This window comes from Rattus norvegicus, chromosome 4 (genome assembly GCF_036323735.1).
Source record: "Rattus norvegicus strain BN/NHsdMcwi chromosome 4, GRCr8, whole genome shotgun sequence".
Classification (NCBI taxonomy): Eukaryota; Metazoa; Chordata; class Mammalia; order Rodentia; family Muridae; genus Rattus; species Rattus norvegicus.
The window spans coordinates 181205403-181222269 of record NC_086022.1 but is presented as its reverse complement, the minus strand read 5'-3'; the positions used below and the strand labels follow the sequence as shown (position 1 = coordinate 181222269).

General features: G+C 40.0%; 1 protein-coding gene and 1 pseudogene across 5 annotated transcripts in view; both read left to right on the top strand.

The window, feature by feature from the left end:
• The first annotated feature begins 34 nt into the window (after positions 1 to 34).
• The window catches only part of Ints13 (integrator complex subunit 13), a 31798-nt gene continuing 14965 nt past the window's right edge, over positions 35 to 16867 (top strand). For 2 of the 5 annotated variants that reach the window (XR_005503317.2, XM_039108388.2), the window contains exons 1-5: positions 433 to 570; positions 1480 to 1715; positions 3218 to 3292; positions 14772 to 14974; positions 15692 to 15772. Coding sequence is in view for 4 of the 5 variants with exons in the window: in XM_039108388.2 (XP_038964316.1) it covers positions 1491 to 1715; positions 3218 to 3292; positions 14772 to 14974; positions 15692 to 15772 (584 nt within the window). In the remaining variant the exon portion in view is untranslated. Of the gene's footprint in view, positions 571 to 1479; positions 1716 to 3217; positions 3293 to 14771; positions 14975 to 15691; positions 15773 to 16867 lie in introns of those variants that run through there. The other 3 variants (NM_001398932.1, NM_001109608.1, XM_063286723.1) reach the window with 3 other exon arrangements.
• LOC134486871 (E3 SUMO-protein ligase NSE2-like) lies at positions 1665 to 11409 on the top strand (annotated as a pseudogene).

The window sequence follows — 16867 nt, the reverse complement described above, 5'->3', positions numbered from 1 at the left end:
CGGCTGGCTGTTGATTGGTGGATGGGTAGGGGGCGGGGCTTCCCTCTTCTGCTCTCACGGGTTTGCTCTGGCGGCTCGCACTCTCTCGCGCGTTTTCCGAGGGGCTACCGGTCTGGACTGAAGGCGGAGAGGGGAGCTTGAGTGGGTGCGCTCTGCCTGTGCAGAGCCGAGGCCGGCTTATCCCGGCTGCGGCTAGTACTTTGGGGGTTCTCTCAGGTGGTCCTGACCATTCTTCCCAACGGTCGATTGGGAACAATCGTTAGAGCCTTCTTTTTTTTCCCCTCACTTGCTCCGCCCTCTTCCGGTTCGGCCTCTGGTAGCCTCTAAGGGGAAGGGGAAGATGGCGGGACTGTGCGAGAGCGCCGTGCGCACGCGCGAGCCCGAGTGCGCTTTGGTGGGTGCACGCGCATGCGCGCGCTCCTGCGTTTAAGAAGCCGGAGTGTTGGGCGATGAGCCGGGCAGTCAGTCTTCTGCGGGTGGTACCAGACCGTCTGTGCGCCGACTCCCCACCCACCCTCGTCTGCCTTCTCCCTTAGCCTCCGTTCGCTCACTACAGGACCAGGCACGAAAGTAAGCGAACCTCGACGCCGAGGGCTTTCCCGTCCACTCACCTTGTCCCCCCCCCCCCACCCCTCTACCTAGCAGCCAGGTGTGTGCAGAAGGTTGCAGACAGGGACTTTGGGCGGGGAGAGGCGGTGCGCTCCAGAGCAGCCGGAGGTAATAGCGGGTCCCTAAGATGCTTCGTTACACTTGCTCTGTTTCCCATGTGCTTTTAGAATGTAGATTTTTAAAAAAAAATTTTTTTTGCTCTAAAATTTTAAGAGCGAAGCGGGGCAGTGCACCACGTGTGTGTGTGTGTATACATGTATATATATGTGTGTGTGTGTGTGTATATATATATATATATATATATATATATATATATATATATATATATATATAAAAGTTTTAGAAGTGTTTCCTCCTCATCTGCATGAGATAGCATCTGTTCTGGTCTACATGGTGAATTACTGTAGTGTATTGCAAGTTGAGGGAGAGGATGAGAGTTTGGGCCATAGGAAGACCCAATATGCAAGTTACCTTAGGAGATGTGTGTGTATTTGGGGTTATACTTTTGCTGTCAGTCTTTTCCTGTGGATTTTCCTCGGCCCCTAAGAAGGGTCAGCATAAATACATTTGAAGAATGGATCTGTGGTTTGTGGGCATAGGAATCAAATACAATGCGTATAAATGTTTTCTTCTATTTTAAGTGCTTTGTAAAAGAAAAAGAAGTATGAGCTAATTTCATGTGGTAAATTGACTGCATGGTATGACGTAGCTTATTCCTTGAACTGGCACCTTTACCTTGCCCTTTTTTGCACAAAATTCTTGGAACTTAGGATCCCTATCAAATCTTGAGGAAAACACACCTGTGAGAAATCACTTGAGATAAATAAATGTTGTGTCAACGTTTCGACTAGTATGTTTATCCTTTTACAGATTAAAACAAAATGAAGATTTTTTCTGAATCTCATAAAACAGTGTTTGTTGTGGATCACTGCCCATACATGGCAGAATCCTGTAGACAGCATGTGGAGTTTGATATGCTGGTGAAGAACAGGACCCAAGGAATCATCCCTTTGGCTCCCATCTCCAAATCTTTGTGGACTTGCTCAGTAGAATCTTCCATGGAATATTGTAGAATAATGTATGATATATTTCCTTTCAAAAAACTGGTGAGTGTTATGAACAAACTTATGATGATGTACTTAAATGTGTATATAGTTATTGCATGAATCTATTGTAGATTTATCCTGTATAGTTGAAGTGTGTGCAGAACTGCCCTTTATGATTAATGTAGTGTACTATTCAGTCACAGCCAGCAGTAAGCATGGCGCTGAGCACTTACAGTTCCAGGTGAGTTCCAAAGTGCTGTGCTTATTGGCCTCTCCAGCAGCCCAGTGAGGTGAGTTCTATACATGCTAGGCCAGGTAGAAAGTATGTTGTAAGCATGGAACAGCCACTGAACTTAGAACAACTGGTGGGGATGTTGAGAGGTTATTATTTTGTAGCCCTGACTGTCCTGGATCTCACTATGTAGACCAGGCTAGCCTTGAACTCACAGAAATTCACCTTCTTTTTCTCAAGTGCTGGGGTTAAAGATGTGAGCCACCTTCCCAGCTCCAAAAAGCTAAGTTGTTGTGTTGTTGTTGATGCTGCTGCTGGTGATGGTTTGTTTTCTTTTGTTTTCATCAGTAAGAAGAGACATTGACATTTGATAGAAATCTAAGTATTAAAGTTACCTTTAGGTTTCAGGATCCTGGATGTTTCAGGATTACCTGCAAATAGATGGCATGTGCTTGTAGAAGCCTAAGCTGGGACCTAGAGATTAGCTTCTTTGCTTGACCAAGGTCCTTATCATCTTACCTGTTAGGGTTTTGTTTTGTTGTGGTGCTAGGATTGAACCTAACACTGCGTGCTAGGTAAACACTATACTGCTGAGTTGTATTTCATCCCTTGCAGTATTTTTTAATTTTATATTTTACTGAGGGGAAATAAGAATGTGGTTCATGTCTGTTATTCGACTGCCTGTGCCTTGTGTGGCTGTCTGTCTGTGCCTTGTGTGGCTGTCTGTGCCTGTGTGGCTGTCTGTGCCTTGTGTGGCTTCTGTCAGTGCCTTTCATGGCTGTCAGTGCTCAGAAACCCTGCTTCTCCAGGGTTACCTCTAAACCTACTTGTTTTGGATTTTGCCTTTTGGGGAGTGTATTTAAATTTAAAGATTGTTATTTACATTTGCTGTTTGCTGTACTTGGAGTTATCTATTCTGCCTTGTTCTGAGGCTGATTCACTAGTCAGTTTGTAGCCTCCTTAAGTTGCTACATCTGTAAAGAGCCTATGTGTCAACACCAGGTCTTGAGTTGTTAACCAAGTTACTTTTCATAGCATTTATCATTCCCTGAAATTACCCTGTTCGTCTATTTGCTTGTGTTCTTCCTACATTGCTTTACCACAGTTTTCACCTCAGACATTGTCCACGTTGTGACAGAACTGTTTTGTCTATCTCTGCATTCCCATATACTCAGTGCGGGAATAGCAGCCGCATGTCCTCGGCATTTATGCTTACAGAGTAGATGAATCAGATGATTGCCTGTGCTAGGAATCGTGTGTGAATTTACAGTGTGATGGTGACTGAGCCAAAGCTGAGTGGAGTACTAACTGTTTCTTTGACATCTACTAGGTGAATTTCATTGTGAGTGACTCGGGAGCACATGTTTTAAACTCTTGGACTCAAGAAGACCAAAACTTACAGGAGGTATGCTCAGTTTTTGAAAATTATTTAAATGTGGTAAAACTTTCAAAAAATGACTAATTAAAAAAAACCTGTATCTTTGCAGAATTTTAAAATCTTAAGTTATATTACAAGGAAAATAGCTCTTTCCATTTTAGCCCCCCAAGCAAATCTCAGCTCTACTGTCTTTTTTACTTACTTGTTAAATATAATTTCTACATAGCATTTTGTTTATTGAGTTCTTAATTTAAACTTTATCATGATTGTTAGTGATGATTTATTAAGATTTCCACACTCATGCCTTTCCCTTGTCTTTTTCTAATCAGTTTTTGTTAGTTTTTTTTTTTTTTTTTTTGGTTCTTTTTTTCGGAGCTGGGGACCGAACCCAGGGCCTTGTGCTTCCTAGGTAAGCGCTCTAACCACTGAGCTAAATCCCCAGCCCCTTGTTAGAAGTTTTATGAGAATTCTGTGTTTGCGTTATAGTTTCCCTAAAAGTATTGTTCACTGCTCTGCCAAATATTGTGATTATTTATAGAATTATCACTTCCTTTTCCTCCCTATATACCTAATGTCGTATACCTGTATACATATATACCTGTATATATGTCTTTCAAAGCTTCTTAATATTTGTCTTACCACAAGTGTATCAGATAGTTCAGTGTTTCCTCTGCACTGACTGCATGGCACCAGGTGTCTTCTGCTTCTCATATTGCATTGATTCCTCTGTATGATCATTTGTCTGGTAGAGTATGACCTCCACAGTTCATGTAATGTGATTCTTCTTATCAATATTTTGAATGTAGAAGGAATAATTTTATTGAAATTATAAAGAACTCACTCCACTGTGTTCATGCTTCCATTGATGCTGTTGAAGATGTCCAGTGTTGTATTATTTAAATGCTGAAGGCTTTAAGAATCTTCTTTTCAATGATCTGCCTGTGTGGGTCTTTTATTTGTTGGATTGAACCTTATAGTCTATTTAGTTAAGAGGAAATTCTGAGTTGTGTCTTTGATATTGTTCTTGTTTTTGTTCTGTCTTTCTAGAATATTGATTAATAGGATGTTGGACTTCCCAGGTTAAAGTCACTTTTCTCATTGAGCACCTCTCTGTTATTTGACTATTTTGAACCTTTTAACTCTTAATTGGAAGTTTTATTTGACTGTATTTTAATTTTCAAGAGCTTGTCCTTGTATTTTAATTATGCCCTTTTATCAGATTTTCTTGTTTTATGGTTATATATACCCTTTTAGAACTATAGGGTTATTAATTAGGGCTTATTTGAAGATTAGTTTTGATCTCTCTGTTCCCAGAGTTCTTCCCATGTTGAGACTTTACTTAAATGCCTGCTGACCTCTGGCTATGCAGTCTCATTTATCTGCAAGGCACTGAGCAGCCAATTAAGAGAGCCTCAGTTGTGGGTAGTATTCCTGACTGGGCTTCACTGTGAAATAAGCCAGTTGTTCATATTAAAGAACTGCAAAATGTCACAGTCAACAGATTATCCCTTTGGGACCTTGCAGGGTCTCCAGAGAGGATCCTCCACTTTTTTACCTGCGTTCTATGAACTCCATTGTCAGCTTTCTGGGAGGAGAGAAAGGCTGGTTCTACCATTCACAGGAGGATTTTGAGAATATATTTAATTTTGTGGCTTTTAATGTAGTACTTTGTTATGTAAGAGAAGTTTTAGCTTCATGTGGCTATTTAAAATTTAAATTATAGTTCCTTTGTACCCTTCGCCATGTTTAGGTGTTCAGAAAACGACAGGTAGATAGTGGTTCCTGTATGGACCAGGACAGCTAGGAAATTGAGCATTTTATAAAGCTCTGTTGGGTAGTGCTAGTCCAGGACCTTGCCTTTGCTCTCTGCTGTGCTCTGAGGTGTACATGCATGGTATGTTGCTAATGTGATTCTGTGTCTGTCTATGGTTGCCTGGTAATAGGTAATGGGTTAGGGTCTGAGTCAGAGTGTGCTTTATAACTGACTACAAGCTGTTTGTAGGTTCTTCAGTACCTTCTTCAGCCTTGCTTTGTGTGATGCATGGTGCCTTCTATTTGGAAGTGTACCCTTTCTGTGGGGTGTGTCATCTTGTCTTTCTTCCCGTGCAGGTACAGACTTCAGCTTGTCTAATACTGTTATGCTCATTGCCAGTTTTCCATTTTATAATTCTCAGTGACATTTCCATATTCCTCTTATTTTTTATCTGCGTTAATATAGGGATTTTGTGCTTTTTTTTATTGTGGCAGTGATAGGAGTGTTCTTGGAGATTAGATTTATGGGCTTCTGCATGCCAGACAAGCCCTGTAACATGAACTACTATCTCCTTTATAGACTTTTCAGACCTTAAATTTATGATTCCTTTGCCTTACCTCCATGTAGCTAGTATTAGATGACTGCCCTATGAAGGCTGGTAGGTTTATGCTTTTTAAAGTTTCCTTTTCCTGTGGTCTTAGTAAGGTGAGCTCAAATAAACTTAAGCTGTATTCATTACGTTTATTATTTGTATTATTTGTTAAGAACATTGAGTTTCTGGTAGCTTTTGTTTTTTGCTATTGTTTATTTTGGGCAGAAGATGTCAATCTACTCAGTTCATCACTGATGCCTATGAACAACATGAGAGAAAGGAATTAATGAAATATTTGAATACACTATTTGAATGAATTTTTCTAAAAATGTTTCTGTTCATGAATAGTCATCATTGGAAATAATCCTTCCAAGGTTAGTTTTAATAGAAGACTTTAAAAAAGGAGTTAATTACAGTGCTTGGTCCTACAATATTTGTGATTAGTCTTTTAAGCTGTACGCATGTCTAATTTCTCATTGTTTTGAGGTAAGTCACTGAAGAAAGGGGGTATTGCCGTAGTTTTATACTTTTACCTATCCAGAATATTCTTACTATTTGTTATATATTTGAAAACAATTTAAGGATTTTATACATCTCCATATCTTTTAGGAAGTACCATGAAAAAAAATTTGGAGCCTTTCTACTTGTATGTAAAATAAAAATCAGCACATACTTTGTATCGATCTTTCTTCCTGCACCACTGAGTTATATCAATTGTATGACTATAAAAGAAGTTGCTGGCATGATGGCACAGACTGGTATTCCCAGCATTCAGAAGGAATAGGCAGAAGGATCAGGAGTTTCAGATCAATCTTGACTACATAGTGTTAAGGTATATCAAGGTAATCTTGAGTACAAGTGTCATAGTTCGAGGGTAGCCTGGACTACAGCAGACCCTGTCACAAAAAGCAAACTCAACATACCAAATGAAGCAAATACCATGAATGTCTAGTGTTGGGAGGAACCCTTCAGTACTCTGAAGTTGTGAGTACAAAAGAAAGAAACTCTGTTGTGAAGGCAACTCTAGTATGTCACTGATGTTGATTTTTTTTTTTTTTGTATGAAGTATATGTAATACATTGTGCTTTGGTTATTTTTGACACAGCAAGTTGTCAGAAATCCGCATGAATAATGAATGAAGTCAGCTGGTTGCAGATACTTAGGCTGGAGGAACTTTAGACATCCTTTGCTATATAATTCCTTCCTTGTGTAGACGAAGGGCCTAAGACCCACCCACAGCTACTATAGATGCTCTTTGCATTGTGGCACACATCTGGAGCCTATATGCATGGTTCGCTTTTTTAAATTGTCACACTTGAGGGGTTTGGGTCTTCCTTATTTTTGTCTGTTAAGTAAAGATTGACCAACAGTGTCACTAATGTGGAACAAGTTCTATTAATTTTACTTTTAGTAGGTGAGGAAAAGAGCCAGAAGAGATTGGCCAGGGTCACATAGCTAATAAAAGACTGAAAAGAATGTCAGTCCGTGTCTGACTCCAAAGCTTTTTTCTTCTGTTTTCCCAAGGAAATATACTATCCTTTCTCGTAAACCAGTGCTTGTTAAGCTTTTTCTATATCACTGGAATATATAGTAGTTCATAAATAATAGTCTTTTCTTTTCTATCTAATTTAGAAAACGTCCATCTCTACCCATAACCTCTCTGTGTGTGTTTCATAATCCTATTCCTGATGATGGCTGTGACATCGTGCCTGTCAGAGCAGTTTAAGGGAGGAAAGCATTACTTTGGTTCACAGTTTCAGATGGGTGCAGCAGTCCCATCATGGCCGAGAAAGTGTGGCGGCTGTGGCCCTGTCTGGAGCTATCTCCTGTTTAGAGCTATTCCTGTGGGAATGTGAGATTGGCAGATCAGGAGGCCAAGAGGGAAACTAGAAGCCAGGCCAGACTGTCTCCCTCAAAGACCTGCCTTACATTGCTTTGTGGGCTCCTAAATACAAAGTTTTCGCAGCCTTGAAAACAGCGCCACCAGCGGGGGCCACCACGGGCAGACATGGGAGCCTGTGGAGGCTGTTTTAACTGAACTGTAACACGTACAAATTATTGTTAAAACACTGCCTAGTTTTCATTTCTTCTTTGGATTATTGGTGCTAAAACCTGTTTGTAGCAGTTGAAGAGAGCTGAACCAGCCCAGTTCTAAAGAGCTTCACATTAGCAAACCCTGATTCCGCATCACAGTGTAGGAGACACTGCAAATCAATGTTTTGTACCACCACCACAAAACCCCTTCATTTTCATTGGTTACAAAAATATGTGTTGATGGATTAAGAAGTGCTGTTTTAATATGTATACATATGATGTTCAAATCAGGTAAATTGTCTCTGCAAAATCTTAACATTCCTTTAGACTGAAAGCTTTTAAGAGTCTTTCCTAGACTAGAGATGTAGCTGAGTTGGTAGAACACTTACGTATGTGGAGGTGTGGGGCCCTGCATTCAGATCTAGAGCACAGTGTAAAACCAGGTGTGGTACTAAATGTCTGATCTCAGCGCTGGACACGGAGGTAACAGCAGGCTCAGAAGTCAGGTTGTTCTCACCTGTATAGAGTTTGAGCCTAGCTAGAGCTACCTGAGTACCTTCTACAAACAAACTATCTTAGCATAGAAACATCCAGTTCTCCATTTCTTTCTGCTTTGGGTCCTGGGAATCAAACTGAAACCATCAGGCTTGGAGGCAAGCATGTATCCCCACTGAGCCATTCAGCAGCCCTTCTGTCCTATTTTTAGGATAAATCTAGTCACCGCGATCTCCCTGGTTGCCTTGGATCCTGTGAAGGTCTGTACTGTGACATAGAAATAATGTCTGGCAATGCAGTACATGTGATGCTCAGCACGTGTATACATTGTGTAATTGTTCAAATCTCGTAACAATGCTTAACAATCTCTTAGTCCCCCTCACACCCCCCAAAAACCATTTAAATCCTAAGCTGTTTGAATCGATGCTTCTGTTGGAGATGACTTGAGGAGGGTCCTCCTACCTCTTGCACCTGTTGTTCATTTGAGTGAAAATGTGTCACCTGATTTGTTTGTTTTGATTTATTTTTTCTTTTATATTTCTTTTTCTTTTTGAGATGAGGTTTCACTATGTAGTCCTTGCTGGCCTAGAAATGATTGTGTAGACCAGAATGGCCTTGAAGTTATCAAGATACACGTGTATTATCTGCCTTACAAGTTCTGGAATTAAAGACATGGGCCACCAAAACTGCAGTGTTAATATATTTTCTTTTTTTTAAAGTCATTTAATATAAAATAAGATTATTAGTAGGGCTCACTCTTCTTCCTCACTCTCACTCTTCCTTCCGCTCTTCCACTCTTCCTCTGTCTCTCTCTCTCTCTCTCTCTCTCTTCCTCTCTCTTCCTCTCCTGGCTTGACACGATTAAAAAAAAAAGATTATTAGTAGGGTAGAATATATTGCTTATTTTCTTATATTAATGTTTTATAAATCTTTTGAATGTCTTGAGGTGTTAATTCTGTAATAATATTAGAATTCATAGATATTTAGAATGCCAGATAAATTTATGAACTTTTATGATAGAATATTTCATGAAATTTTTAAATGCCCTTATTTATTCTGCAGAATATGTAGAGTTGGAAAGTAGGTAGCCAAAAAATGAGATTATAGTATTTTATAGTTAAGATGAAACTTGAATTCTCAGGTAAGCAGTCCTTCCACCTCACCCTCTTCAGTAACTAGGGCCACAGGCACATGACAAATAGACACCTTTTTTAAAAAGCTATACTGAGAATAACTCACAGACCATGAAATTTGCCCATTGAAAGTATAGAATTATTGGACTATACCATTACTAAAATTTACTAATATACATCCACAGCTATGTATAGTGATTACCACTGTCAATTTTAGAGCATTCCCTACCTCAAAACTCCCCCATACATACTGGTTATTCCTACTTATTTCCTTACTTCCAGACAATCTCTAATCTTTTCGTATAGATTTTTCTGTTCTAGTTTCTTAATGTGAGTGGAATCCTGTAATATGTGGGTTTGTAACTGGCTTCTTTGACTTAGCATTTATGTCATTTTCAAGGTTCATCCATAATGTTGTTTATGCTTGCTTCCCTCCCACCTGCCAAGACAGTTTCCTCTGTATATTATAGCCCTGGCTCTTCTGGAACCCACTCTGTAAGATCAGGCTGGCCTCAAACTCAGAGATTCACCTACCTCTGCTTCCTGAGTACTGGAATCAGAGGCGTGTGCCACCACTGCCTGGGCATTTTTTTTAATTGTGTATGTGTTGATGATGGGTGTATGAGCATCTGTGTGGAGGATCTGAGGGAGGGCAGCTTTGTGGAGTCATTTCTCTCCATTTTTACATGGTTGTGCACTGAACTCAAGTTGCCAGGATTGCATCATTAGGTAGTGAGAGGACAAGCCATCTCTCAGCTCTTGTCTTTTGTTACAGACGGTTTTATAAGTGTGTACTTCATTTTGTTTGTCAGGAGTTGGACATTTGGGGCTTTTGTGGGTAATACTGCTACGAATACCTATACATGTTTTTCATGTGAAAATTATGACACCCTTTTTTGTTTTTTGTTCTTTATACACAAGAGTAGAATTGGTTGGTGATTTGGTAACCCGTATTTAACACTTTGAAGAACTGCCAAGCTCTTTGCCACGTTTCTCCTTCCAGCAGTGAATGAGGGTTTATGTTTCTCTGGGTGCTGTCAATGCTTGCTTTTATTATCTGACTTTGGATTTTAGACTCTAGTACATATAACATTACTTCATTTGAAAATTGTATTTCTCAACACAGAATGCATGTGCGGGGCATTTCAGCCATTGGAGAAGTGGGCTAATGAAAGGAATGGGGTGTGGGCGTGCAATGTTTGGTAGATGTCACTGAGCTAGATGGGACAGGCAGGTAACAATTTCAGGATGCCAGGACGTTCCAGTACAAATTCAGGTTCTACTCGTTGTATATCCTACAGTGGTGTAGAGTCAGCTCCCTCCTCCTTAAAAAACTTCCAGTCCTGTATCAGCTCTGGAATGGGCACAGTTTCTAGTGTTGCCTTGGACTTTGTGGAGACACAAACTGAAGTGAGTAGTGAGTACAGTGTGGACAAGGCCATGGTTGAATTTGCTAAGATGGATGGAGAACTATAAACCATTATGTTTAGGCTGTCCAGTCTAAAATAAATCGTGTAAAAGAAGAACGTCCAGAAAATACCAGATTTAAAATTACTGGTGGAGAAGAAATTTTTGGCTTTACAGGATAAGAACTCTGGCGCTGACTTTAAAGAGAATGAAAAGTTGATGCAGTTTAAGCAGTAGCTGTGGGAGCTGAAAAAGCAATATGGTATTCATGCAGACAGAGAATGATGGGACAAAAGGAGTTGAAGATATGATTGTGACCCAGAGTCAAACCAATTTCATTTGCCCCATAACACAGTTGCAAATGAAGAAACCAGTGAAAAATAAAATGTGTGGCCATTGTTCGCATGATGGAATCCAAGCATAAGAGGAGGAAGAAGGCCTGTTGCCCAAAAATTGGCAGTAGCCACACAGACATGAGAGTGTTGGATCTCATTCTGGATGAAGCCCTGAGAAAGGCAATCAAGGGCCACAAGAAGAAGAAAAATTGCCACTCCAAGTAGGAGCAAGCCACCTGCCACAGGGATGTCAGCAGCCTACCTCCCCGCCAGCCACCAGAGGGTGAAGGTAGACAACAGTAGGCCTGGCCAAGCAGTGTTCTGTGGTGACCCTTGAAGGCTAATTGTAATTGAAAGCATTCTTTAAGTTACACAATAAAAACACAAGTACATTATATTCTTTCAAGTGCTCCGAAATTTTAAATAAAACTTTGATAGTCCTCAAAAAAAAAAATGTATTTCTCTAATGAGTAATAGCATCGAACATTTCTTCATGTGCTTACTGGACACAAAGAAGTCAGCTGACACTGACAGGAGCCACACTGAAACTGTAGCTCCATTTGGGTGGTGTTGCGTCTTAGCAGTATAGTCTGTCATTCTGTGAGTGCAGGAAGTTGTTTTCTGTATGTAGATCTCTTTAATCTCTTTAATCAATGTTTTAGAGTTTTTAAGGTATAACCTTTTCATTATTTTGTTAAATGTATTCCTAAGTATTTTCTTCTTTTAAGAGTTATTCTAAGTTGGTTTTTCCTCCTAAATTATCTTTTGGGATCCTTCGTTCTAAGTATGTAGAAGTATAATTAATTTTATGTATTGACCTTATATCCTGTGGCCTTAATAAATTAATAAGTTAACTGGAAGTACTTGAGATCGAACCTATGGCTTCATGCATGCTAGACAAAGGCTCTACTACTGGACTACAGCTGCAGCCTTGTGCTTATTAATTCTAGTAGCTTTTTAACAGACTCCTTAAGGTTTTCTATAGGCAAAATCATGCACCTGCAGCATAGGGATAGTTCTACTTCTTGTCTTCCAGTCTAGACCACTCTATTTCCTTTTCTTTCCTAATTGTCCTGACTAGAACTTCTATACTGTGTTGAGTAAAATGGTGCAAGGGACATCTTGGTTTGTATAGTCAATTAGGGTGAGCACTTTTAGTCTTCAACCATTAATGATGAATGCCCTCAGGGTTTTTCAGGGGTAACCTTTATCTGCATGAGGAACTAGTTCATTAGTTTTTTTGTTTAGTTTTGTTTTGCTTTTTTGTTTTGTTTTGTTTTTGTATGTTGTCAAAACCTTTTCCTGGGTTTATATGAAGTGATGGTGTGGTTTGGGTTTTTTTTATTTGTAATATGTCTTACATATACTTTTTTGATGCTAAATGAACTTGATTTTCTTTTTTATTATATTTTATTATTCAAAACATTTTTAAAATCTAAATATATATTGATTGTATTCTTCCCTTACCCCAAGTTCTTCCCCTTCCCTACCTACCCAACCTTTTGGTTCTTTCTCAAAAAACCACAAAAACCCAACATGACAACCTTCCCTCCCCAGAACCAAGAAGATAAAGTAACACATCACCCAGAACAAATGGCAGCAAAGCCCACCAAACTATAACCAAATAAACTGTGGAGTCCATAGTATGTTGGTCACCTAGTTACTCCGAATCATAAGGCATGTTCTAGAGTGATTGATATACCCGGTGTCACTCCATTGGGGAAAAAAACCTGATTATCCCTCTTCTAGCAGGTAAAACTGACAGGTCAGTTGTTAACCTTTACCCTAGTAGCTAGGTTTTCATTCATTCATTCATTTTTTAAAATGTAACAAAATAAAATATAATAAGGTAAAACTATCATATCCAACTTGGACAAGACAAACCAACAGTAGGAAAAGAGTTGGAGAGAAGGCACAAGAATCAGATTCACTTATTCACACACCCAGGAATCCCATAAAAACACTAAATTGGAAGCCAGAATGTAAGCACAGAGGACCCTTCCAGGCCTCTGCAGGCCCTGTGCATGCTGCCCAAGTCTGAGTTCATATGAGTCAACAGACTTAGAGAGCTTTGTTTTCTAGGTGCTATACATCCCTCTGGCCTTTCAACTAACTCTTTCACCTCTTCTTCCAAGGGATTCCCTGAGCTTTGAGGGGAAAGATTTTCTGGAGACATCCCATTTAGTCTTGAGTGTTTGTCTTAGGGTTTCATTGCTGTGAAGAGACACTGTAGCCATGGCAACTCTTATAAAGGAAAACATTCAACTGGGGCTGACTTACAGTTCAGAGACTTATTTCCGTATCTTCATGGTAGGAGTGATGGTGGCATGCAGGCAGACATGGTGCTGGAGAGGTAGCTGAGAGTTCTACAGGCAGGAAGAGAGTGCCACTAGGAGTGGCATCAGGTTCTGAAACCTTAAAACCCATCTCTAGTGACACACTTCCTCCAACAAGGCCACACCTCCTAGTAGTGCCACTCCCTATGGGCCACTGGGGACCATTTCTTTTTCAAACCACGGTGTTCCAAGGTCTCTTACTCTGCGTAATGTTTGGCTGCAGGTCTCTGTATTTGCTCCTATCTTCTTAAGAATAAGCTTCTTTGGTAATGGCTGAATAAGGCACTGATCTGTGAGAATAACAATATCATAAGTCATTTTATCACTATTATTTAGACCATTATCAGTTGGTTTTACTTTCCATCCCTGGGCTTTCTAGTCTCCAGTTTGTGGTCACACAAGCAGTGTTGGGTATGAGCTCCATCTCAGGAAGTGGGCCGTAAGTCAGATCAGTTATTGGTTGGTTATTCCAGCAGGCTTTGAGCCACCATTACCTTATCTCGTCTTGCAGGCAGTACATCACTGTAGATTAAGGGTCTTAGTGTTTTGAGAGCATGCAGAGTACCTTCCTGTACCAAAGATGTTGGAATGTAAGAGTGAAGACTTTCTAGAGACCAGCTTGACATACCCATATTCAGTGAGTTGTATGGGTGTTGTCTGCAGCAATGGGGCTTTGCTGTCAGTTGTGGAAAGCAACCTACAGTCTCAGCAACAGCTTGGGTTGTTTGAAGATCCCTGTGGGGTCCCTTTAGCCAGTAACTCAGTCCTGGTTCTGGAAGCTTCATTTGATTACATGAGGTGACCATTTGGGACTGTTTTCTTCACTTAGATTACTTTCGTGTGTGTGTGTGTGTGTGTGTGTGTGTGTGTGTGTGTGTGTGTGTGTGTGTGTGTATTTTATAAAATTTCTACCGTATTAGGTTTCCATATTACCCTTCAAATATGCCTTAATTTTAGCTGTCTCTCCCCATATTCCCTCCCACAAGCCCTTCTCCTCTTCCTCCATTTGATACTAAGTTCACTTTCATTCTTGACAGAAATCCTCCATGGTTATGGCATGTGTTGTTAGATTTGGCTTGCTAGTATTTTGTTCAGGGAGTCTGTATCCATATATGTGATTTATTTATTTTTATTTTATGTGAATTGGTGTTTTGCCTGCATATATATCTGGTAAGGGTATCAGATCTCCTGGAACTGGAGTTGCAGACAGTTGTGAGCTGCCCTGTAGGTGCTGGGAATTGAACCTGTGTTCCTTGAGAGAGCAGCCAGTGCTCTTAATCTCTGAACCAGCTGTCTGGCTCCTTGTCCATATTTTGAGAAGTATTGGTTTATAGTTTCCTCAGGATGTTTTTGTCTAACTTGTCTTTTTTTTTTTTTTTTTTTTTTTGGGGGTCAACATGGTTGTTTCTCCTTTTACTTAGCTAATGGCAGCACTAGCTACTGTGGGGCCTCCTAACCCTCGGGCAGATCCAGAGTGCTGCAGCATTCTGCATGGTCTTGTTGCAGCAGTGGAAACCCTTTGCAAAATTACCGAATACCAACATGAGGCTCGTACTTTACTCATGGAGAATGCAGAACGAGTTGGGAATAGAGGACGGATAATCTGCATTACAAATGCAAAAAGGTGGGCTAAGTGTGGACAGCCTCTAAATACGTATGGATATGCAATTGCTTCTTGATTTATTTTATTTCTAGCATTTCTTTGATATTGGGACTGGGCGTATTGAGTTCTAATACAAATCCATCCTGATAGGCTGCATATGCTTATGCATATTGGCAGTCCTGCACTTGGGAGGTGTGGCAGGAAGATGGCCTGAGTTTGAGGTCAGCCTAACCTATGTAGTGAGTTCCCCGCTAGCTAGGGCTGCAGAGCAAAACTCTCAATGAAGTCATCTTGGTGGAAATGTTTAAATTATCATGTAAATTGATAAGACTGTTTTTCACTGATTTTTTTTTAAAGATAATTTGATAATACAAATGAGATATGTTCAGGACAGTCTTTGCTGAAGTAATTTTTTGAAAAGTATTTATTATTATTTTTTAAATTATATGTACGCATGTGTCTGTGAGTGGGTTTGTGCACACGAGTATAGGTACTGCAGAGGCTAGAAGATGACTTCAGATCCCCTGCAGCTAGTTACAGGCAGTTGTGAGCTGCTGGACTTGGGTGCTGGGAACCAAATTGAGGTCTTCTGCAAGAACAGTACTTGCTCTTAACCTTCGAGCACTCCCTCAGCCCCTGCTGAGGTAATTTTGTGTGCCAGTGTCAGCATGCTACCGCTTTGACTGTTTTCTTACTATTTGTTGCTGTAATTTTTCTCTCTTTTTTTAAATAACATAGTGATAGTCATGTACGAATGCTTGAAGACTGTGTCCAGGAAACAATTCATGAACATAACAAGCTCGCTGCAAATTCAGATCAGTGAGTATAAGTCATAGATGAAATAACTGTTTTTAACTTCACATGATATAATTTCATATTTATTTGCAACAATTTTTTTAGTATGTTTGGTAGTATTTCCTTGATTTTTCTTACTTAATAAATTAGTATAACGCTATAAGTTGATAAGAATTTTTTTATTTTTCTTACATTTTAGAGTATCACTTTCTTTTCACAAGAAAAGGGTTCAGAATGCTAAAATAATACCTAAATTATAGGTTTCTGTAGGTCATTATCATACCCTTCTAGGAACTTAAAAAATATGCAAATTGTGGATGTCTTTACTCATTATTTACTAGTTCAGAATGTAACAGCTCATTGCATGGTGGGGGCTTAATTGTAGACAACAGCAGTTGAAAAGAACATTTTTTCTTTATACTCATAGCAGTGTGTAGGGATGATCAAAAGTGATATCGTTTGTTTGTTTTTCTATACCAAACAGTTCTACCACTCTGTGGAAAATATCTGGGTAACCTGCAGTTCATGTATGATATCAGCTCTCTGGAGTTAGTGCAGCCCCTACATAGTAAGAGCTCAGCTTTTCAGGATTGAATACCTTCCTTACCCTTTCAGACACCAGTGCTAGTCTGACTTACCAACCATCATTTGTTCCCACAGCCCCATCATGTCTAACAGTTTGTGTGAACTAGTATACTAATGTGTTTTAAGGGATACAGATGAAGCAGGTGACATAGCACAAAGCAGAGGAAGTCACAGGTGTGGGAGATTTTACCCCTCGGAGATGAATCTGCTGTCTTCATGGTGTGTGGATGTGTTCATGTCAAGATGCTGAGCCCCTTTATCTCTGGGGCTTTCATGAAGATGTTACACAGGCATGACTGGATACTCTCTGGCCCCCTCTTTCCTTCCTAAAGGATGGCAGAGTAGGGCTCAATGGCCCCAAGCGTCTAATGAAAGCATAGTCTTTCTGGTAATATCTTCTCCATCCAGGGGCTGTGAAGAATCCCAAGTCAGGTCATTAACACAGAGGATCTAGTACCCAGGAAATTCTCAGAGATTTAGCAACCAGCTGTCAAGAACCAAGATGCAAGGTCAAATGCTAGAGAGCTGAAGGTA